The sequence below is a fragment of the Vombatus ursinus genome, unplaced genomic scaffold, assembly GCF_900497805.2.
Source record: "Vombatus ursinus unplaced genomic scaffold, bare-nosed wombat genome assembly UNPS02007284.1, whole genome shotgun sequence".
Lineage (NCBI taxonomy): Eukaryota > Metazoa > Chordata > Mammalia > Diprotodontia > Vombatidae > Vombatus > Vombatus ursinus.
The window spans coordinates 12,728,917-12,754,573 of record NW_020947062.1 but is presented as its reverse complement, the minus strand read 5'-3'; the positions used below and the strand labels follow the sequence as shown (position 1 = coordinate 12,754,573).

The following is a 25,657-nucleotide window of genomic DNA, read 5'->3' as shown; positions in this document are numbered from 1 at the left end:
TGGGTATGAGTCAATTATGTTGGGACAATCTCAAAAGAACTGAAGGGTGAAAATCACACCTATCAGATTGGCTAACATGACAAAACAGGACAATGATAAATGTTGGAGAAGATGTGGGAAAATTGGAACACTAATGCATTGGGGTGGAGTTGTGAACTCATCTAACCATTCTGGAGAACAATTTGGAACTACATTCAAAGGGCTATAAAACTGTGAATATCCTTTGATCCAGCAATACCACTACCAGGTCTGTATCCCAAAGAGATCATAAAAAAGGGAAAAGGACCCACACGTACAAAAATATTTACAGCAGCTCTTTTTGTGGTGGACAAGAAGTGGAAATTGAGGGAATGCTCATCAATTGGGGAATGGCTGAACAAATTGTGGTACATAATGTAATGGAATACTATTATTCCATAAGAAATGGTGAGAAGGCAGACTTCAGAAAAACCTGGAAAGACTTGCATGAACTGATGTTGAGTGAAGTGAGCAGAATCAGGAAAACACTGTACACAATAACAGCAACACTGTGTGATGACCAACTTTGTCAGATTTAGCTCTACTCAGCAATGCAATGATCTAAGATAATTCCAAAAGACTCATAATGGAAAACGCTATTCACATCCAGAGGAAGCACTATGGAGTCTGAATGCAGATCGAAGCAAACTATTTTCTCTTTCTTTTGCTGTTTTTTTGTTTTTTCTTTCTCATGATTTTTCCCTTTTGTTTTGATCCTTGTGTTTAATAGGATCATATGTGCATAGCCTATACCAAATTGCATGCTGTCTTGGGGAGGGGAAGGAAGGGAGGGAACTTAGAACTCAAAATCTTATAAAAGCAAATGTTGAAAACTAAAAATTAATTAATTAAAAGTTTAAAAGGACAGGAGGGTGAGAAAGAGGGATGCATTGGGACAAGAGAGAAGTGAAAGAATGAATGGGGGAAATTATTTAACGTAACAGGAGTGCAAAAAACAATTTTTATAATTAAAGGGACAATGGCAGAGGGGGAGAAGTGAGCAATGCTTGAACTTCATTCTCATCTGAACTGCTTCAAGATGGGAAGAATATACATATACACACTGATGGGTATAGAAATTCATCTTACCCAAAAGGGAAGGAGGAGGGGAAGGAGCTAAGAAAGGGGAAGGGGGATTAAAGAGAGGGAAGACATATTAAGTATTCAGAAGCAAAACAGATTTTTGAGGAGAGGACAGGGCAAAAAAAAAGAAAGAGAGAAGAATAAATAGAAGAGAAGAGGATGGAGGGAAATAGTAATCATAACTATGAATGTGAATAGGATGACTTCATCCATAAAATGGATGAGGATAGCAGAATGGATTAGAAATCAGAATCCAATATGTTGTTTACAATATACACTTGAAACAGAAATGCACAAAGAATTAAAATAAGAGGCTGCAGCAGAACCCATTATACTTCAGTTGAAGTAAAAAAGGGTAGAGATAACAATAATGATGACCTCTAACAAAACAAAAAAGCAAAAATAGACCTAATTAATAGGGAGATATAAATAATGAACAAATATGCAACAAATGGCATAGCATTCAAATTCTTAGGAAAAGTTAAATTGAGTTACAGGAGGAAATAGATAGTAAAAATTATACTAGTGAACGACTTCAATTGACCCCTCTCAGACCTATATACACCTAATCATAAAATAAATAAGAAATAAATTAAGGGGATGAATAGAATTTTAGAAAAATTCGGTATGATAAACCTCTAGAGAATATTGAATGGGAATAAAAAGAAGTATACCTATTCTCACCTGTACGTAGCACTTTCACAAAAACTGACTTCAGAAACAAGAAAAAGAGATCATAAGGCAATAAAATTATATTCAATAATGGGCCTTTGTAGCATAGATTAAAAAGTAACTGGAAACTAAATAATCTAATTCTAAAGAACAAGTGGGTCAAAGAACAAATCATAGAAATAGTCAATGGTTTCATTAAAGATAATGACAATAATGAGACAGCATACCAAGATTCATGGGATGCAGCCAGAGCAGTAATTAGGAAAATTTTATATCTTTGAACATGTACATCAATTAAAACAGAGAAAGAGCAGATCAACAAACTGAACATACAACTAAAAAAACTACGAAAACAACAAATTTAAAATCCCCAATCAAAACACCAAAACTGCCATCTTGAAAATCAAAGGAGAAATTAATAAAATTGGAAATAAAAATTGAACTAATGAATAGAATAGGAGCTGAGTTTATGAAAATAAAATAAACTACTGACTAATTTGATTTTATAAAAAGGAAGAAGAAAACCAAATTACAAGTATCAAAAATAAAAAGGGTGACTACACAACAAATGAAGATGAAATTAAAACTATTAGGAGCTATTTTGTACAACTTTATGCCAATAAAACTGACAACCTAAATTAAATGGATGCATAACTACAAAAATACACACTGCCCTAATAAACAGAAAAAGCTTAATGTAATACTTAAAAATCCCTCTCCTGAAAAAAAGAAATTGAACAAGCAATCAATGAGCTCCCTAAGGAAAGAAGAAAAAAAAAAAACCAGGACCAAATGGATTTACAAGGAAGTCTACCAAATATTTAAAGAAAAATTAATTCTGATAATATATAAACTATTTCAAAAATATGCAGAGGAATGTCCTTCTATGACACAAATGTGTTTTTTTAAACAAATACAGTTTTGATACCTAAATCAGGGAAAGGAAAAAGAAAGAAAACTATAAAAGAATTTCCCTAATGAATATTGATGTCAATTTTTTAAACAAAATACTAGAAAGGAGATTACAGCAATATATCACAAAGATCATGGGCTTTGACTAAGTTAGACTTATACCAGCAAGGTAGGTCTGGTTCAATATTAGGAAAACTGTATGCATAACTGACCATATCAATAATAAAAACAAAAAAAATCATTTGATTATATCAACACATATAGAAAAAGCTTTTGACAAAATACAACTATTCCTAACATAAACACTTGAGACCATGGGAATAAACAGAACTTTTTAAAAAAATTATTCTTTTATTTTTTAGTAATTTATTTATTTTGAATTTTCAACGTTCACTTATGTAAGATTTTGAGTTTTAAATTTTCTCCCTCTTCTTTTCCTCCCCCTTCCCCATGACGGCATGCAATCTGATATAGGTTCTACTTATACATTCATATTAAGCATATTTTCATATTAGTCATGATGTAAAGAAGAATTAGAACTAATGGGAGGAACCACAAGAAAGAAGAAATAAAACAAAATAACAAAAGAAAGGGAGAGCAAATAGTATGCTTCCATCTACATTCAGACTCCATAGTTCTTTCTCTGGATGTGAATAGCTTTTTCCATCATGAGTCTTTTGGAGTTGTCTTAGATCCTTGCATTGCTGAGAAGAACCAAGTCTACAAAAGTTAGTCATCGCACAATGTGGCTGTTACTGTGAACAACGGTTCTCCTGGTTCTGCTCATTTCACTCAGCATCAGTTCATCTATGTCTTTGCAAGGTTTTCTGAGATCTGCCTGGTCATCATTTCTTATAGCATAATAGTATTCCCTTACATTAATACACCACAACTTGTTCAGCCATTTCCCAACTGACAGGCATCCCCTCAAGTTCCAATTCCAGTTTAAACCACAGAAAGAGCTGCTACAAATATTTTTGTACATGCAGATCCTTTTCTTGTTTTTATGACCTCTTTGGGATACAGCCCTTTAAGTAGTATTGCTGGGTCAAGGGGTATGCACAGTTTTATAGCCCTTTGGGCACAGTTCCAAATTATTCTCCAAAATGGTTGGATCAGGGGGAGTTCTGCTTCTGGGAGCCAAGATGGCGGAGTAAGAAGTAAGTTGCTCTCACCATCCTTTATTAACCTCTGAAAGTCCAGAAAACATCACCCCAGGAAAAACCCTGGAACAGCTGAACCAGTAGAAAGATGGGGTGCAGCAGTCCAGTAGCCCAGTTAGCTTGAGGGATTAATGGGAAAGACCCCTCTTGCTCTGGGAGAAGGGGAGCAGTACAGAACAGGAGGCGTCCCAGCAAACTAGCAGAAATCCCCACCTCAGCATACCAGGGAGAGATCCTGAATCCCAAGTGGTGGAGCAGGCAAACACCAACACCAGGACCCCCAAGTACCTCAGTAAGGGCAGGGAAACCAGTGGAAACCAGCTTAGAAAATCACCACGTGCCTTGGTGTTCTACAGCAGTCAAGTCTCCAAGTGCTTCAGCAAAACTCTGGGAATGCTATAAGGGCTCCCCCCCAGGTGGAGAAACATCCTGCAGCAATGAAACATCCAACAGAAAAGAGCCAAAGAAAGCGAAAGGAAGGAAAGACCTGGGAGAGCAGGCAACCTCCTGGGGCCAGACTACCCAACCCTACCCCTAGAGTTCCAGCATTGCTGATTCCATCCCAATACCAGGTAAGCTGCCAGAACCCTACAGCCTCCAACTGCCAGCATGGGAGGCCACAACACACAAAGCCAGTGACCGGGCCCCAGGCTCTCAACACAAGCAGCTTGAGTCAGTGCCCCCTGCTCCACAGCAGGAGAGTTCAATCTTTTCAAAGGCCAGGAAATAAACAAACATCAAGAGCAAAAAAGAAACATACTATAGATTGTTATTATAGGAATAGTGAAGATTAAGGCAGAAATTCTGAAAAGGACAACATTGTTAACAAACTCACATCTGGAACCTCAAAAGGGAACATGAACTAGTCTGAAGCCCAAAAAGCCTTCTTTGAAGAGCTCAAGAAGGATTTTAAAAGTCAAATAAGAGAGGTAGAAGAAAAATTGGGAAAAGAAATAAAAGATATGCAAGAAAGAGTCAATAGCTTGGAAAAGGAAGGACAAAAATTAACTGTAGAAAATAAGTCCTTAAAAAATACAGTTGGCCAACTGGAAAAAAAAGTACACTGAAGAAAACAACACCTTAACAAGCATAATTGACCAAATGGAGAAGGAGGTACAAAATCTAATAGAAGAAAACAATTTGTTAAAAATTAGAATTGGGCTAGTGGAAGCTAATGACTCTGTGAGAGAGTGAGAATCAGTCAAACAGAAACAAAAGAATGAAAAAATAGATAAAAATGTAAAACACTTCATTGGTAAAACATCTGACTTGGAAAACAGATTCAGGAAAGACATTTAAAAATGACTGGTCTACCTGAAAATCACAATGAAAAAAAGAGCCTAGACAGTGTCTTTCAGGAAATCATCAAGGAAAACTGCCCTGAGGTCCTAGAACCATAGGGTAAAATAGCCATAGAAAGAATCCACTGATCACCTCCTGAAAGAGATCCCAAATTGAAAATGCCAAGTAATATAGTAGCCAAATTCCAAAATTACCAGATCAAAGAGAAAATACTACAAGCAGTCAGAAAGAAACAATTTAAATATCATGGAACCACACCTTGCAGCTTCTACATTAAAAGATCGTAGGGCATGGAATATCATATTCCGTAAGGCAAAGAAGTTTGGATTACAACCAATGATCAACTACCCAGCAAAAACGAGCATAATCTTTCAAGGGGGTAGATGGGTATTCAACAAAATAGGGGACTTCCAAACCTTCCTCATAAAAAATTGATCTTCAAATACAAGACTCAAGAGAGACATAAAAAGGTAAACAGGACAGGAAAAAAAGAATGTGTTATTAATAAGGGCAAACTGTTTACATCCCTACAAGGGAAGATGAGACTTGTAACTCTTGAGAACTGTATTGTTCTTACACCACTTTAAAGAAGTATACATAGATGGGGTGGGTATAAGTTGACTGATGTAATGATTAAAAAAAAAATCTAATCCAAATGGGTTAAATGGATCTAAGTGGATTAATCTGATCTTTAACTAAGGCAACGTACTGAGAGGAAAGGAAAGGAGGAGGCAGACAAAGGTAAATTATGTTACAGGAAAAGGCACAAAAACCCATTACAGTAGAGGGAAAGAAGGGAGGGAGATGAGCATTGTTTGAAACTTACTCTCATCAGATTTGGCTCAAAGAGGGAATAACATAATCAGTTAGGTATGGAAATCTAACTTGCCTTATAGGCAGTAGGAGGGGAAAGGGGAAAGAAAAGGGAGGGAGGATAGAAGGAAGGGAAAAAGTAGTAAAGTTAAAGGGGAAGAAAAGGGGGGGGCTAATAGAAGGGAGGCGGGACTGAGGGAGGTGGTGGTCAAAAGCAAAATGGTGGGATCAGTTCACAACTCCACCAACAATGCATTAGTGTTCCAATTTTCTTGTTTTTTTTCTTTTTTAGGCAATTGGGGTTAAGTGACCTGCCCAGGGTCACACAGCTAGTAAGTGTCAAGTGTTTGGTCTGAGGCCGGATTTGAACTCAGGTCCTCCTGACTTCAGGGCTGGTGCTCTATCCACTGCGCCACCTCGCTGCTCCCTAGTGCTCCAATTTTCCCACATCTTCTCCAACATTTATCATTTTCCTGTTTTCTCATGTTAGCCAATTGGATGGGTATCATGTGGTACCTCGGGGTCATTTTGATTTGCATTTCTCTAATCAATAGTAATTTAGACCATTTTTTCATATGACTATAGATGGCTTTAATTTTTTCCTCTGAAAACTACCTTCTATCCTTTGACCATTTATCAATTGGAGAATGACTTGTACTCTTATAAATTCGACTCAGTTCTCTATATATCTTAGAAATGAGGCCCTTATCAGAGACACTGGTTAGAAAAATTCTTTCTGTTTTCTGCTTCCCTCTTAATCTTGATTGCATTGGCTTTGTGTAAAAACTTTTCAATTTCATGTAATCAAAATTATCCATTTTGCATTTCATAATGTTCTCTATCTCCTGTTTGGTCATGAATTCTTCTGTTCTCCATAAATCTTACAGGTAAACTATTCCTTGCTCTCCCAATTTGCTTACAGTACTTATACTTTATATCTAAATCATGAACCCATTTTGACTTTATTTTGGTATATGGTGTGAGATTTTGGTCTATGCCTAGTTTCTGCCACACTCTTTTCCAGTTTTCCCAGTAGTTTTTGTCAAATAGTGAGTCCTTATTACAGAAGCTGGGGTCTTTGGGTTTATCACTATAGTCACTGACTGTTATGTCTTACATACCTAACCTATTCCACTGATCCACCACTCTATTTCTTAGCCAGTACCAAGTAGTTTTGAGGCTTGCTGCTTTATAATACAATTTGATATCCAGTATGGTTAGGTCACCTTCCCTTGCATTTCTTTTCATTCATTCCCTTGACATTCTGAACCTTTTATTCTGCCAGATGAATTTTATTATTGTTTCTTCTAGCTCTATGAAATAATTTTTGGTAGTCTGATTGGTATGGCACTGAATAAGTAAATTAATTTAGGTAGAATTGTCGTTTTTATTATATTAGCTCAGCCTACCCATGAGCAACTGATATTTTTACAATTATTTATATCTGACTTTATTTCTGTGAAAAGTGTTTTGTAACTGTGTCATATAGTTCCTGAGTTTGTTTTGGCAGGTAGACTCCCAAATATTTTATAATATCTACAGGAACTTTAAATGGAATTTCTCTTTCTATCTCCTGCTGTCGGACTCTGTTGGTAATATATAGAAATGCCAATGATTTATGTGGGTTTATTTTATATCTTGCAACTCTGCTAAATTTGTTTATTATTTCAAGTAATTTTTCAGTTGATTCTCTAGAGTATACCATCATATCATCTGCAACAAGTGATAGATTTGTTTCTTCTTTGCCTATTCTAATTCCTTCAATTTCTTTTTCTTCTCTTGCTAAAGCTAACATTTCCAGTACAATACTGAATAACAGTGGTGATAATGGACATCCTGATCTTATTGGAAATGCTTCTAACTTATCCCCATTACATATAATGCTTGCTAATAGTTTTAGATAGACGCTATCTATCATTTTAAGGAAGACTCCATTTATTCTTATGCTTTCCAGTGTTTTTAATAGGAATGGGTGTTGTATTTTGTCAAATGTTTTTTCTGCATCTATTGAGATAATCATGATTTCTATTAGTTTTGTTGTTGATATGGTCAATTATGCTGATAGTTCTCCTAACACTGAACCAGCCTTGCATTCCTGGTAGAAATCCTACCTGGTTATACCGTATTATCCTCAAGATAAGTTGCTGTAATCTCTTTGCTAATATTTTATTTAAAATTTTTGTATCTACATTCATTAGGGAAACTGGTCTACAATTTTCTTTCTCTATTTTGGATAATTTTCTTTCAGTGGTGAAGTAATGATGTCTCCATTACTGCTCAACACTGTGCTTAAGACAAGAAAAAAAAATTGAAGGAACACATATAAGGTCACAAAGAAACAAAACTATTACTTTTTGCAGGTGATAAAATGATATACTTTGAGAACCCTAGAGAATCAACTGAAAAACTAGACATACAATTAAAAATTTTAGGAAATTTTCGGGATTTAAAATAAATGTAAACAAATCATCTGCATTTCTATGTATTACCAACAAAATCCAGTAGAAGAGTTAGAATGAGAAATTCCATTTAAAATAACTGCAGACAACATAAAACACTTGGGAGTCTACCTGCCAAGATACAAACAGGATCTATATGAACACAATTAGAGAGCATTTGTCACACAAATAAAGACAGATTTAAACAACTGTAGTAATATTGATTGCTCCTGGGTGGGCTGAGTCAATGTAATAAAAAATGACAATACTACCTAAATTAATTTGCTTATTCAGTATCACATCAAACTACTGAAGAATTACTTTACGGAACTAGAAAAAAAATAACAAAATTCTTCCGGAGGAACAAAAGGTAAAGACTATCAAAGGAATCAATCAAAAAATAATGAAGGGGAACTAGCAGTACCAAATTTTAAAATATACCAAAAAGTGGTAATCATCAAAACAATTTGGTACTAGTTAAGAAACAGAATAGTTGAACAATGGAATGGATTAGATACACAACATGCAGAAGCAAATAAGGACAGTAACACAGTGTTTGATAAAACGAAAGATCCCAACTACTGGGGCAAGAACTCACTGTTTGACAAAAACTGCTGGGACAACTGAAAAAGTAGTCTGGTAGAAACTAAGCAGTGATGAACATCTCATATGGTATACCAAGACAAACTCTAAATGGTTTAAAGTCTACATGATTTAGATATAACGGGTGATATCACAAGCAGATTAGGGGAGTATGGAAGAAATTACCTGTCAGATCTATGGACAAAAGAGTTCATGACCAAATAAGAGAAAGAGAAGATCACCGAAAGTAAAATGGATAATTTTACATGAAATTAAAAAGGTTTTGCACAAACAAAACCAATGCAGTCAAAATTAGAAGAAAAGCAGGAAACTGCGGGAAAAAATTGTTTCAAATTTCTCTGATAAAGGTCTCATTTCTCAAATATATAGGGAACTAAGCCAAATTAATAAAAACAAGGGCCATTCCCCAATTGATAAATGGCCAAAGGATATCAACTGGCAGTTTTCAGAAGAAGAAATTAAAGCTATCAACAGCCATATAAAAAAATCACTAATAAATTAGAGAAGTACAAACTACAACAACTCTGACCTACCACCTAACACCTATCAGATTGGCTAGCATGACAGAAGGGGAGAATGATAAGTGCTAGAGATGTGGTGAAAACAATGACACAAATGGACTGCTGGTAGAGCTTTAAACTAATCTAAGCATTCTGGAGATTTATAACTATGCCCTAAGGCATACCGTGCATACCCTTTTACTCAACAATACTACTATAAGGTCTGTACCCAAAGAGATAAAAGAAAAGGGAGACAGACAAATATGTACAAAAATATTTATATCATTTCTTTTTGTGGTAGCAAAGAATTGCAAACCGAGGGGATGCCTCAATGGGGAATGGCTGAACAAGTTATGGTATATGATTGTGACAGAATACTATTGTGCAGAAAAAAAGTTGAATATGCTTTCAGGAAGACTTCTATGTACTAATGAAAAAGGAAGGGGCAGCTACATGGTACAGTGGATAAAGCTCTGGCCTTGGAGTCAGGAGGACCTGAGTTCAAATCCAGCCTCAGACACTTGACACTTATTTGCTGTGTGATCCTGCACAACTCACTTAACCCCAATTGCCTCACCAAAAAACAAAAAAAAAAAGTGAAAAGAGTGGATCTAGGAGAACAACGTACCCAGTAACAGCTATACTATGACAATAATCGATTGTGAAAGACTTAGCAACTCTGATCAATATAATGATAAAGACTCATTATAAAAATGCTATCTACCACCAGAATGAGAACTGATGGACTTTGAGTACAAAGTGAATTACAGTGGAAGAGATAGATACATAATACATAGTAGTAAATGATCACTGTAATCTAGTGTTTGATAAATGCAAAGATGCAAGGCTTTTAGGACAAGAACTCACTATTTACAAAAATTGCTGGGAAAACTGGAAAGCAGTTTGGCAGAAACTAGATATACACCAACATCTCACACTATATACCAAGATAAGGTCAAAAGATGTACATGATTTAGACATAAAAGGTAGTATCATAAGCAAATTAGCAGAGCATGGAAAACTTTACCTGTCAGATCTACAGATAAGGGAAGAGTTTATGATCAAAAAAGAGGTAGAGAGGATCATAGGAAGTATAATGGATAATTTTTATGACATAACATTTAAAAGGTTCTGCACAAACAAAACTAATGCAGTCAAAATTAGAAGGAATGGAGGAACTGGGGGGGAATCTTTTACAAGTGTCCCTGATAAATGCCTCATCTCTCAGATATATACGGAACTGAGCCAAATTTATAAAAATAAGAGCCATTCACCAATTGATAAATGGTTAAAAGATATAAACTTTCAGAAACTTCTTTCTAAAAATTCCGGTAAATTTTCAGAAGAAATCAAAGCTATTCTACTATAGTCATAAGAAATGCTCTACATCATTACTGATTAGACAAATGCAAATTAAAACAATTCTGGGGTACCACCCTCACACTATCATACTGGGTAACATAACAGAAAAGGAAAATGACAAATGCTAGACTGTTAGTGGAGTTGTGAACTAGTCATACCATTCTGGAGAACAATTTGGAACTATCCCCAAACAGCTACTAAACTGCACATAACCCTTTGACCCAACAGTACCACTACCAGGTGTGTATCTCAAAGCAAAAGGAAAAGGACCCACATGTACAAAAATATTTATAGCAACTCTTTTCGTGGTGGTAAAAAATTGGAAATTGAGGAATGCCTGTCCACTGGGAAACAGCTAAACAAGTTGTGGTACATAATTGTGATGGAATGACTAGTGGAATGGTTTCAGAAAAAACTGGGAAGACTTATATGAATAGATACAAAGAGAAGTGAGCAAAAACAGAAGACCACTGTATATTGCAATAGCAATATTATAACAATTATCAACTGTGAAAGGCTTAGCTACTCTGATCAATACAATAATCTAAGGCAATTCCAAAGTAATCATGATGAAAAATGCTATCCACCTCTAGAAAGGAAAATGATGGAGTACTAAATTTTTCCACTTTATTTATTTTGCTTTGGGAGAGGAGTGGAAGTATAACATGGCTAATATGGAAATATTTATAACTGGTGTCATACTACTTGTCTTCTCAATGGGTGGGGGGAAAGTTGGCAGGAGGGAAAGAATTTAAACTCAAAAAAATTTTAAATGAATGTTAAGTAAATAAATGTTTTTGTTTTTGTTTTTTTTAAAGATGAGTTAGATATGCTAGCTATTTGGCAATTACTCAATGGGATCAAAAAAAGTTTACATATTTCTTAGTGATTCATAGTAACTTTACAAAAACCTGCCATGTTTCGGGCCATAATATCTTCAAAACAAATACAGAACAGCAGAATTATTAAATACATCCTTAACTAATGACAATAAAAATTATTCTATCAAAAGAATTGACTAAAACATTAATTGAAGACTAAATATTGAATCTAAAAAAACTGTTGGATCAAAGAAAAAATATTTACTGTGGTATACAAACAATACATAATTTCAACCGAAGGACAAAAAAATCCAAAACTTTTGGGATGCAGGTAAAGCAATCCTTTGAGGAAAATTTCTCTCTTTAAAAACTTTCATTAGCAAAGGGAGAGAAAAAATGGATCAATTAATTAGGCATGCAATTTCAAAAACTAGAAAAGCAATAACCCAAAAAACCCCAACTAAATATCAAATTAGAAACTAGGAAAATCAAAGAAGGGATTAATGAAACATAAAGAAAAAACAGAAATTGATAAATAAAACAAAACATTTTTTAAAGAAAATGAATAAGATAACAGCTAGTCGGATTTTAGAAAGAGAGAAGAAAATTATTTGCATCAAAACTGATAAAAGGGAATCCAAAATAATTGAATATGAAATAAAGGAAATTATTGGAAACTACTTTACCCAATTATATGCCAATAAAACTGACAAGTTAGGAGAAAAATAAAAATATTTTTAAAAATACAAAATACACAGATTAACAAAACAAAAAACAGACTTTTTAAATAATCAGTACCAGAAAAAAAAATTCAACACACTACAAAGGAACTCCCAAAAGAAAAAACCCAGGATGGGATGGGTTTACAAGTGAATTCTAGCAAATTTTCAAAGAAAATTAACTTTAATATTACATGAATTATTTCCAAAAATAAGAAAAGGCATCTTATCATATTCCTTCTAGGATATAAAATATGGTCCTAATTTTCTAAAACAGGGAGAAATTAAAGGAATAAACATCACTAATATCAATGCAAAAATTTGAATACAATATTAACAAAAAATCTACAACAAGCTATAAAGATTTAACAGTATGATAAGGCTGGATTTATTCGTTGTAGGATTGGTTCAATCTCAGGAAGGAGGAAGGGAAGGAAATAAGCATTTATATAGCACCTAATATATGACAGGCACTGTGCTAATAAGCACTTACGAATATTATCTCTATATAAGGAAAACTATTCAGAGAACAGACTATACCAATAATAAAAAAAAAATCAAAATCACATGATTATATAAGTATGGGCTGAAAAGGTTTTTGACAAATACTCATTTCTGTTTTAAAAAAAACTACAAAAGGCATAGGAATAATTATATCTTTGTTTAATGTGATAAATGGTATCTACGTAAAGCAAGGCATCAAAATGCAATGGATAAAGGCCAGATAGAAGACTTTACAATACAATCAGGGATAAAAGCAAGGATGTTCATTATCAATACTATTATTTGATAAAGTGCTAGAAATGCCAACTAGTTGACAAAAAAAAAAAAAACAGAAACTGAAAGAATAAGTAAAAGACAAGGAAGAAACAAAACTATCTCTTTTTCCAGATAATATAATCATCAAGAGAACCCAAAAAAGTAAACTAAAATTTAACTGAAATAGTAATTTCAAAGTTGCAGGATATAAAATAAATCCACATGAATCACTGTTACATTTCTAAATACACTACCAAGAAAACTTAACATGAAGATATTCCATCTAAAATAATAACAAAAAGAATAAAAACACTGGGAGTTCATCTTAGCTGACACAGACAGGAACTATATGAATACAGCTAAAAAAATACACAATTGTACAATAGTAAGTGCTACTGGATAGTCTGAGCCAATAATAAAAATGACAATATCACCTAAATTAATTTACTTATCAATCAAACTAACAAAGGAGTACTTTAGAGAGCAAGAAAGAAAATAACACAATTCATCTGGGAAAAATATTAGGTCGAGAATTTCAAGGGAAATCATTTAAAAAAAACTGGAAAAGGAGGCATAGCAATGATAGATCTCAAATTAAACCCTATTCTGTTCGGTCGTTCCCCAATTGATGGGCATCCCCCCCACTTGGTTTCCAGCTCTTTGATGCAGCAAAAAGAACTATCATAAATATTTTTCTACTTCTGCATTTTTTCCACACTTTCTTTGATCTCCTTGAAATTCTTGACCTTATATTTGTATACAATCCTCTTTTTTCTGTTATATTTTATATATGGAAATGCTAATTTTATTTATTAATTTCATAAAAATTAAATTTTAATTTAAAAGGAGGATGTCTCAAATATAAAAGGTAAGCAATGAACGTTCAATGCACATAAAAATGGATCTCATTATAGTGTGCATCAAAAATCATCTCAGTTGTTAAAAATAATGGAGCAAACTATCTATACAGGGTAAATTCCTATTTATAATCACTAGTTTATTTTACATTACTGACCTTACAAAGATAATCAGGTTGGAGAATTTGTAAGTCTCAATTAGTGACCTACATCAATTCAAATATGGTCAGTTTACTATGGTATTCAGATAAAAGTCTCTATTTTTACATGAGGAAGAAATTCTCTTAGTAAAATCAACTATGATCCTTTAGAATATTACATTATCATGGTACTCCTGTTATGCCCACAATGTCATGCCTATTCCACATCAATATCACTAATGGAAATTAAAACTGGTTTTAAAAAATGCCTCCCCACTTCCTTAAACTGCTGGTTCAATCAAATAAAATGTTATTTTTCAGAATTCATTCATTCATTAGTATAAAATCAGTCTTCGTGAATTCTAGGATGTATTAAAGAAAAGAAATGTCAAGGGGAAGATAGTCAGAAATGTCTGGAAGGCATAAAAGACAGATGTAGGGGTTCCCTAGACATCAAGAAATGCTAGCTAACTGGCAATGCTAACGGGCATGGAACCAATTAGTAGATTCTCTAAGCATGCTGATATATAAACACACCATGAGAGCACATGTATAATGGCTACTACTCAATAGTTTTTGTTAATAAATCAGAGGGCCTTCCTCATTAAGTACCTGTCTCTCTGTAAGTTTGCTGTCATACCCTAGGTTCAGACATACATGTGACAACAGACTAATTATAAACAGTAAAAACTACATTTTCCAACATACCTTGATATGATTAACATGTACCAAATCATTAAGGTAATATTCGTCAATTGTGTGAGGCTTGCCTTCCACTTCAAACACATAAGCAGGATTCATTTTGTTCTGAACTGGAACAGCAAAATAGTCAGCAAATTCTCTACAACTGATAGTAGCTGACATCAGAATTACCTATTTTAAAAAGGCATAGTAAAAATCAATCATTAAAATTAATCAAAACACCTATTTTTTACTTCTTGACTTCTTTTTAATATTTTAGAACATATCACAAGAACAGTTTATAAAATATATTATTCTATTCAAAGTATTTTGGTATCACATAACAAATTAAATAACTTTGTATTTATCAGAAAGGGAAACCATTTATGTATGTCCACAGACATACTTTAGAATTTGTTAACTGACTCCATTTACCTATGGTATGTTACTAAGCCATAAAGAAATTAATCTTTTTCCTATAAATCTGAGTTATGCACCATTTAGGCTAAGGAATAAACTTCATAGTCTTTAATGACAAAACATTTTCAGAAAAAACAATTTAAAAATGCAACAAAATTATGAAGTTCAATGTTTTGAGTCATGACTACAAACAAATATTTAAAAAATTTTTTCTGATGAAACTGACATTTCTCTTTTTTACTCCTGTGCTTAGACCTAATGGATAATTCAATGCCACCATGTAAAAATTTGAGATACCATTATACATTTCAACTATGTTATTAAAATAATCTCAAACACATTTGCAAAGTTTAAAAGAATTAAAATCCTTATAGAATGACATTCTAAAGATGATCAAAAACTGAACAAAAGCCTTATAGTATAATAGCTGTACTTTAGTACTATCTTTATGGTAAAAATACAAAAGAAAAGTGGTTAAAAAGCTAACACCTATAAACTCATATTTCAAAATTCCAATTCCCTTAAAATGTATTCCAATTATTTCATAATATAGCAAAAGGTAATGAGACTAGTTCTCTTGTGTATAAGGTAGAGGTCAAGCTGACTGTTCATTCTGATGTTCACTAGAATTGTGGTCAAGGTCCTTAAACACTCTGAGCCTTTATTTTCTTCTCTGTCAAACAGGAGGGATGATACTTGTGCTCCCCAACCTCATAAGATTATTGTGAGAAAGGGATTTTGTAGATCTTGAAAGACTAAATAAATGTTTATTATTATTACTTTAGGACATTATAAATAAGCTTCAGTAATTTGGATCCCATTATTTCAGAGTTTGTGACCATTGTAACACATAGTTTCCTTGTTTTATGAAAAAAAAAAATCATATGCTAAATGAATAGTATCATCCAGGGGTGGGGAAACCTCCAACCTTGAGGCCACATGTGGCCTTTTGATTGAGTCCAGGTTCCACAGAACACATCCTTTTATGAGGTGGATTTGTTCGGTCAAGTTTGGATTCCATCAAAGAGACGCACTTGAGAACCCAGAAGGCCACATGTGGCCTCAAAGCTACAGGCTCCCCACCCCTAGAATACTTCAAGTGAGAAATTCTAAGTTATTTAAAATAATAATTTTCAAACATTCCTAAATCACTAAAAAGCATGAGTCTACATACTGATATGCCAATTGTCAATCATTCCAAAATGCTTTCCCCTACAGATCTCTGCAAGAGAAGGTTCTAATACAGTAAGCTCCTCCTAAATGAGCTACTCTATACTTTCAAGTATGAAATCTACCTGTCTTTTGAAGTGTTCTATATAATTCAGAGCGGTCACTAATTTAACTTAGCTCTCATTTAAGATAATAAATAAGATAATAAGATAATTTTTTTTAAGGGCGATTGGGGGCAAGTGACTTGCCCAGGGTCACACAGCTTAGTAAGTGTCAAGTGTTTGGTCTGAGGCCAGATTTGAACTCAGGTCCTCCTGACTCCAGGGCCGGTACTCTATCCACTGCACCACCGAGCTGCCTCCAATAAGATAATATTCTTAAAGCACTTAGCACAGTACCTGACACATAGTAGGCCTTTTAAAAAATGCTTATTCCCTTCCCCCTCCTCACAACAGCTAGTCAAAATAAGTGAACTAGAAATCATATTAAAATATTCCCATTACAAACATTTGTTGGATGCTTAAGCATCTGCCATGGACAAGGCACAAAGAGTAGAAACACAACATGGTAGTTCCCAGCCCTCATGGGACATAAATTTCTACTGGGGGGATAAAAGCATGCCTATAATAGATAAGTGAATATTAGGTCATTTGTGGAGCAAATGAATAGGAAACGGGAAAGATTTTGTGTAGGAGGTAGCACCTGAGAGATGACTTCAAGGAAGTCAAAGATATAAGAGACAGAAGTGAGAAGGGAATATATTCCAGGCATGGGGAGACATGTACAAAGTTGTCAAGATGGAACAAGGACTTCAGGGAAAAGCTAGAACTAGAGGATAATGTCCATGAAATGGGAACATATAAAATAAGTCTAGTAGGTAGTATAAAGTCTCTTCAGTAGTACCACATTTACAGTTATTTGCATTTAATTACAGTTTGTTGTCATTTAATACTTAATGTTAATCTTTAAATTCATTCCTGTGCCTTTAAGTTAGAGCATTCAGTCCAGCAAAGACAAGTCTTTAATATCAAGCATTTCATTACAGTCAACTATCATTAGATTTTTCTACAGCCTGAAGCCAATTTTAGACATTAATGTAATTTTATTTTAAAAGTACTCAAAACACATTACCAAGGTCATAGGAAAATATCCTCTAGCTTGCTTCCTCACAAAAACTAGGATACTTTACATGTTACTGAGTTTGATAAAGTCCCCATTTTCAATTTAAATTCAGGAAAAATAAAAAGGGAAAGACAATGACAGAATCTGACCTTGAGCATTATATTATATTCAGAAAAGTCATGCTTACCTTCACAAAACGTGAGTTTGTTCTTAAAAGTTTGCGGACAACCAACAAGAGAAAATCCATTTCCTCTGTACGTTCATGTACCTGAGAAAAAACATAAAGATAGTAACATTAGGCATCAAGTATCAGCTATGACACCGCTAGAGAAAAAATAAAAGGCATCAGTTGTTTTTCACTTTGGTACATTAATTCGAGTCCAATCCCTATCCTTCTTCCACATTCCATGTATGAAATATCACCTACCAGACCTGCTAGCTAACAGGTTGTAATTGACATTAAGCCACAGGTCTAACAGGAAAAGGATGCCAGGATTGATGTGAGATCAGATATTGCCTGTAAAATATCACTACTTTCATACAATGCCAATCACAGTCTAAACACTTTCTTTAAACAGGTATAAGCCACGACAGAGTGTCAGTCTAATTTCAGGGTGTGAGAAAGATATTACCTTCTTCCGTTATCACATCCTAGACTAATATAAGGTCATGAGGGATGGGGCAAAATGTTGTCACACTGATAACAGGCAAATTCAGGAAGGTTAAGCATGGTACAGTGGAAAGAGTATTACCTCTGGTGTCAAAGGATTAGACTTCAAATTCTACCATACCTCCTCTACCATGTACCCCCTCACCCAACCCTTAGTACCTGTGTGACCTTGGGCAAGTCACTTAACTTTCCTGGGCCTGTTTCCTTCTTTGTAAAAACGAAGGAATTAGACCAAATGGCCAACTGAGGTATCTACTAGATCCAGATCTATAATCCTATGACCTGAGGTCAGAACTCTGACCAACAAAGAAGACCTCAGCAAAAGTGACATACTACTTGTGGGAGATATTGTAGAAGGGCTTCCTGTTCAGGTAACAGGCTAGACTAGATGAAGTGAGCTTCCTTCTAATTATGGGATTCCACAGTTGTCAATGCACAAGCAAACTACTCAAAAAAAGCAGTTTCCTCTAAACTAAGAATCTTTTATTCCTTGGTACTCCACAGAACCATCTAACCTTGAAAGGTCAAGATCAGATCTGGCAGCTCTGCTTCCCCCAAAACACTGGTACAAGGCTGGTGTCAACCAAAACAAAGTGTTCAGGCAAGAAAGAAAAATAAAGAGAACTAAAATCTTAGAGAAAATGGAAAACATTGGTCAGAATCATGGAGAGCAGGTAAGCAGGGAATGAGAAGGCACATTAAAAGTTGTAATAATTTGTGGGAGGTAAGCATGAACGACTGACAAAGCCATCCTAATTCAGACAATTATCTTACAGAGAGGCAAATGGTACTCTAAAGCAGCTGTTCTTAAACTTTTTGGTCTCAGGATCCTTTTACATCTCTGAAAATTAGTAAGTGTACCCCCAAAGAGCTTTTAATTATGTCATTTATATCTATCAATACTTACCATATTGGACATTAAATTTAGTGTTTTTTAAATTTATTAATCATTCTAAAATAATAATAAATCCTTTACACATTAACATAAATAACATCTTTTTATGAAGATATAACTATTTTCTGAGAGAAAATTTAGTGGCAAGAGTAGCATTGTTTAGGGCAACTAGGTGGCACAGTGGATAGAGTGCTAGCCCTGGAGTCAGGAGGACCTGAGTTCAAATCCAGCCTCAGACACATAACACTCACTAGCTGTGTGACTCTGGGCAAGTCAACCCCAATTGCCCTCACCCCCCCCCCAAAAAAAAAAGCATTACTTTACATATTTTTGCAAATATGTCTAGCTTAATAGAAGACAAGTAGATTCTCATACCTGCTTCTGCATACAACCTATTGTGATATTTTATTTGAATTGCATGAAGAAAATATGGTCTCACACAAAGATGTAGTTGGAAAACGGAGAAACATTTTAATGAGCTAATAACAGCACAGTGTTATTATGAATATAGTTCTGACATCATGGACAGGGTTGTGGGAACTCTAAGAGGTCTGTGGACAGCGCTTTGAGCAATGCTACTCTAAAAAAAACAGTAAAATCAAATGAAAAGAAAACTGGGCAGCTCTGGGATTAAGTCCCTGTTCTGCCACTGAGAAACTGTAAGACCACGGGGAAGTGACACCACTTCTCTGAACCTCAGTGCCTACTCTGTAAAATGGGGATAATACCTGCATTAGATATTTCAAAAGATTATTGTGAGCAAAGCACTTCATCAACTATACTTTAATAATAAAGATAATAATAGCTAACATTTATATAGCACTTACTATGTGCTTTATAATTATTATCTCATTTGATCCTTACAACAACCCTGGGAAGTGAGTGCTATTATTTATCCCCATTGTACCAATGAGAAACTGAGACAAACAGAGGCTAAGTGACTGGCTCAGGGTCACACAGCTAATAATGTCTGAGGCCAGATTTAAATGCAGGCCTTGCTGGCTCCAGGCCCAACACTATCTAAATGAGCCACCTACTTTGGTAACCATAATAATTCACATCTACAAAAAGAAAAATTCTTCTTCCATTTTTGACAAAATATTAAGTGTGAAAAACACTTTGTATTTATAATAAATTATATTTAAAAATTAGCTTTATTGACACCTATTGTTTTTAAGATCAATCATTTATTCCAATAACATTTTCAAACTGATAAAAGTAATATTTAAAATTTAATCCCAGTCACAGGATGACTATAAGATGTTAGCCATTTTGTCATTTGAGCCAACAGCTAAAAGTCCACTTTCCTAAGAAAAACCACAAAAGAGATAATGGGAAAATGGGTGGTAAACAAATATCAGCTATTATATTCATATTTGTTTCTCAGTTCTAATATTATTGGTATTATCTGCACCACTTCAAATGATGTATTCATTTTTGTTTATGAATCAAATTTGTATCAGGATGACTCATTACCCAAAGATCTAATAAATTCAAAACAACAAGCCTTTATTAAAGAGTTATTATGTGTGCTCACTTTGGCAGCACATATACTAAAATTGGAATGATACAGAGAAGATTAGCATGGCCCCTGCACAAGGATGACACGCAAATTCATGAAAGAGTTATTATGTGCCAAATACTCTGCCAAGTGCTCAGGGATATAAGGTCAAAAATGAATCAGTCAAGCTTCTCTAGAAGCTTACATTGGTACTGGAAGGATACAACATGTACACAGCTAATTAAAAACAACATCTATATAGACATAACCATATAATAAAACATATGTTCCACTCTCCTGATCCGTAACTGCCTCTCCCAGACTACTATTTCAAGAAAAGCCCTTACCACACCTCTCTTTACTCCCAAATCTCTGGCCTTCTCCTCAGTGGACACTTTTCCCATGACAATAACCTATTTCCTTTCCCCACCAAAATATTAAACTGTGAACTGTGATCGAATCAACTCTGCCATTATTCTTGGATAGGGTATATCAACATATTGCCCTAAAGTCCCACTCACATTCCTGGTAACTCTCAGGACCAAAGTATTCCTCCCTAATCACTACAGTCCTTGTATATTATCTCCTCACATTAGAATGTTAAGTTCCTACCATTTAAGGTGAGATATTTTACTATTCAAAATCCTTTTTCTAATACTCAAACAATAAGCTTATAGAGATTTTGTACTCAACTGTGTGACTGTAAAAATATTATCTACTGTAGAATAATACTTTGCAAATGCCTGTTGTCCTCCATATACCTTGATCAAGGATGCCCTTGATATGTATACCAGTTATTATCATAAGATTTTTGTAGAGATGGGAAAGCAAGCAGGTAAGACAGGGAATTTTGTATACTTCTCAGACTTTTTTTAGAAGTCACAATATTACATTACTTTTTTCCCCAAGTGTTTGGTGTCTTCCTCTCTTTCAGGTATACTGCCAACCACATCCTCAATGCTCTCAAAATTATCTATCTTGTTGTATATTTGGCAGAAGCAAGAGCTCTTCTTTAAAAAAAGAGAAGAAACCCACATGTACAAAAATATTAATAGTAGCTCTTTCTGTGGTTGCAAAGAATTGGAAACTGAGGGATGCCCATCAATTGGGGAATGACTGAACAAGTTGTGGTATATGAATGTAATGGAATACTATTGTGCTATAAGAAATGATGAGCAAGCAAACTTCAGAAAACCTGGAAAGACTTGTATGGACTGATGCTGAGTGAAGTAAGCAGAACGAGAACACTGTACACAGTTAACAGTCATGTTGTGCAATGACTAATTTTGATAGACTAAGCTCTTCTCAGCAATGCAAGGGACTAAGACATCTCCAAAGGTCTCATGATGGAAAATGCTACCCACATCCAGAGAAAGAACTATGGAGTTTGAATGCAGATCGAAGGTTACTATTTGTTCTTTTTTTTCCCTTCTGTTTTGTTTTGTTTCTTACCTGTGGTTCCTCCTATTGGTTCTAATTCTTCTTTACAACATCACTAACGTGAAAATATGTTTAATAGGAATGTATATGTAGAGCCTATATCAGATTGTACGCTGTCTTAGGGAAGGAGGGAGGCAGTGAAGGGGAGAAAATCTAAAACGCAAAAGCTTATGGAAGTGATTGTTGAAAACTAAAAATAAATTAATTAATAAAAAAATAAACAAATAAAGTTAATGCAACCAAGATTAGAAGAAAAGCAGAAAGCTGGGAAACATTTTTTTTTACAGCCAGTATTTCTTATAAAGGTCTCATTTCTCAAATAAATAGAGAACTGATTCAAATTTGTAAGAATACAAGTCATTCCCCAATTGATAAATGGTCAAAGGATATGAAAAGGCACTTTTCAGATGAAGAAATTAAAAGAATCTATAGTCATATGAAAAATGCTCTAAATCATTAATTATTAGAAAAATGAAAATTAAAATAACTCAGAGGTACCACCTCACATCTATCAGACAGAAAAAGAAAATTATAAATATTGGAGAAGATGTGGGAAAATTGAAACATTTGGAACATAGTGGAACAATAATGCATTATTGGCAGAGTTGTGAACTGATCAACAATTCTGGAGAACAATCTGGAACTATTCCCAAAAGGCTATAAAACTGTGCGTACTCTTCGATCCAGCAATACCACTACTAGGTCTATATTCCAAAAAGATCATAAAAAGGGGGAAAAGAACCACATGTATAAAAATATTTATAGCAGCTCTTTTTGTGGCAGTAAAGAATTGGAAATTGAGGGGATGCCCATCAATTGGGGAACAGCTAAACAAGTTGTGGTATATGAATGTAATGGCATGCTACTGTGCTATAAGAAATGACGAGCAGGCAGACTTTAGAAAAACCTGGAAAGAGTTATATGAACTGATGCTGAATGAATTGCACAGAACCAGGAGAACATTGTACACAGCAACAGCAACATTATGCAATGATCAACTGTGACAGACTTAGCTCTTCTCAGCAATACATGATCCAATCCAAGACAATTCCAAAAGACTCATGATGGAAAATGCTATCCACATCTAGAGAAAAACTATGGAGAAGTCTGAATGTGGATCAAAGCATATTACTTTCACTTTTTTGGTTTGTTTTGTTTTTTATTTCTTGTGGTTTTTCCTTTTCCTGATTCTTCCTTCACAACATGACTAATGTGGAAATAAGATTAATATAACTGTACATGTATAATATGTCAGATTACTTGCTGTCATGGGGAGGGGAGAAGGGAGAAAAATTTGGAACTCAAAATCTTACAAAAATGAATGTTGAAAACTAGCTTTACATGTAATTGGAAAAAAAATACTATTAAGTGGGGGGGAGAAAGAAATGGGTTAGTTCAGAAAAGGGGTAGGTTTAAGGGGAAAATGATGCTTCTGATCCGGAAATATGGAGTCTGAGATAGATATGAGACATCCAAGTGTAGATGTCTGACAATTTGTAACGGGGACCTTGGACTCTGGAGAGAGAAAAGGATTACTGGATATCTAGATTATGGTAGTCATCTACATAGAGATAATAATTAATTGACAGACATAGATGAGGACCACCAATAGAAAACGTAGAGAGAGAAGAGATATCATGGGGGTACATCTGTTGCGGTCTGAGAGGTTCTGACCCCTCAAAGACTAGAGTACTGGAAGGAATCATCTGGAATGAATTCACAGACTCAAGCATTCTTTAAGTCAAGTTGGCAAAAAGTTTATTGTTATGCTTTTCAGCGGGCAAGGATTCTTAAGGAACCTGTGATCTTAAAAGAATATAGTTAAAGTTTATATAGTATAAAATATAATAAAACATGTCAAATATGCTAACTAGGTGATTCAGGGCAGGATTAGGGAGTGGTTAAGGAGTGGTCAGTTCTTAAAGGAACATGCACTTCTTGTATCTAGTGAGCAGGCGTTTCACCGAGTTCACTGGGAAAAGCCCACAAGAGGGGGCCACATGAAGGTGTGGTTTTAGGCCTGCTACGTCACTAAGTTAACTAGCGGTCAGGGGTAACTGAGAGGTGTCCAGTCTGCCACCAGTCAACGTCTTATTTGACAAGATATATGTAGGGAGTATACATATGTCTTAAGTCTAGAATACAGATAACGAGGAGTCCAGGATGTAGATAATGAGGTAGGGCGGTAACGTAGATAGTCCAGTGGGTAAGAATGTCTTTATGACCCAGTGCAAAGCCAGTTCAAACTAATAATTCCTTCACGTGTTGTTTGTTACTGCACCAAGCACCCAAACACAAGCACCCAGGTACCCCATCAAAACGTCTCCTAAACAGCATGGGCTCAGCTTTCCAGTCAAGACGGTGGAATGACAGGTTCAAAGACAGTCAGAGACTTCATATAACACTCAGAAAACAAAAAGTAGAAAACGACAAAAAAAACCCACCAAGATAGAAAACAAGTAAAGCAAAATACCCATACAATTTTTTTAATTCCACTTAACCAATAAAAAAAAGTTAAAATGCCAGAAGTAATGAAGATGGAAAAAAAGAAAAGTATGACAAAAATGAAGATGGAAAAAAAGAAAAGTATGACAAAAGATTTTCTCAGCTCTAACTGTGACACATTTAAAGAAGTTAAGCAAGAACACAGAGGAAAGAAAATACAAAGAGTAAATAAGAACTTGTAGAAAGTTTTTTAAAAACGTAGTAAAATTATATTAAAAGATGCTTTAAAAACATAAAAAAAAATTTTAATGAGCAATATGTAAAACATAATAAAAAACATCCTTTTTTGAAACAACAAAAGTAATCAACACCAAACTAATTATAGCAGGAAAAGAGAATTACAGGCATTGTGGACTAGCTGAAAAAACAAGTGAAAAAATTAATAAACATGCAAAAACAAGTGACAGCACTAAGAGCTAAATCAAGATGAACTAACATCAGAATTACTAACATCCCAGAAAAATTCAGGAAAAGAAAACAATCTAAACATACCACTCAAGAAAACATTCTAGAATTGACAAATACAAAAAATAAAAAAACAGAAAGAAAAAACATCAAAGGACTACCATGAAGAATGCAAAATTTAGTTCTCTCCAAATATAATATAGTTAAATGCCAACAGCCTGTAAGCAACCAAAAATTAAGAAGAAAAACATAACTAATGTACAAAGAAACAATAATGAGATTCAGAGATCATCAGTGTAAGAAAGATTTTAGAGGTTAGGCTTCCACAGCAGGATAAGAAATTCCAAGATCTTGTAGATAGTCCCTCAACCAATCAGAAAAGGAACTAGTTGTTTGCTATCCTAAGAAAAGAGCCCTAGAGGCTAAACAGGTTGCAACCAGCCACATTCAAGGATGGGGCTTCTTCGGGACAAAGGCTTTTCTCCACTGTGCTTGTTTAATAAGCTTATTGAATATGAACTAACACACCCCAAGGGCAGAGATAGCTGCCATTTTTAACATGGGACCCATGAAGTGGGTGGAGTGAATAGAACATGGATGAACATGACATGGGCTGACCAGGAAAGGCGTAACTCAGATGAACTAGACCAACAGGAGCCCTGATGGGTGGAGTATGGATCTTACTA

The 25,657-nt window shown here is 34.6% G+C and overlaps 1 protein-coding gene and 1 non-coding gene across 2 annotated transcripts in view; one reads left to right on the top strand and one right to left on the bottom strand.

The window, feature by feature from the left end:
• The window catches only part of TDRD9 (tudor domain containing 9), a 232,373-nt gene that overhangs the window by 115,803 nt on the left and 90,913 nt on the right, over nt 1–25,657 (bottom strand). Inside the window, exons 7-8 of the mRNA XM_027849264.1 lie at nt 17,743–17,823; nt 14,871–15,035 (exon numbers count right to left, since the gene is read on the bottom strand). Of these exons, the coding sequence (XP_027705065.1) occupies nt 14,871–15,035; nt 17,743–17,823 (246 nt within the window). The remainder of the gene's footprint in view (nt 1–14,870; nt 15,036–17,742; nt 17,824–25,657) is intronic.
• Nucleotides 20,650–20,756, top strand: LOC114033696. The gene has a single exon (XR_003568020.1). It is a non-coding gene; the product is annotated as a U6 spliceosomal RNA (small nuclear RNA).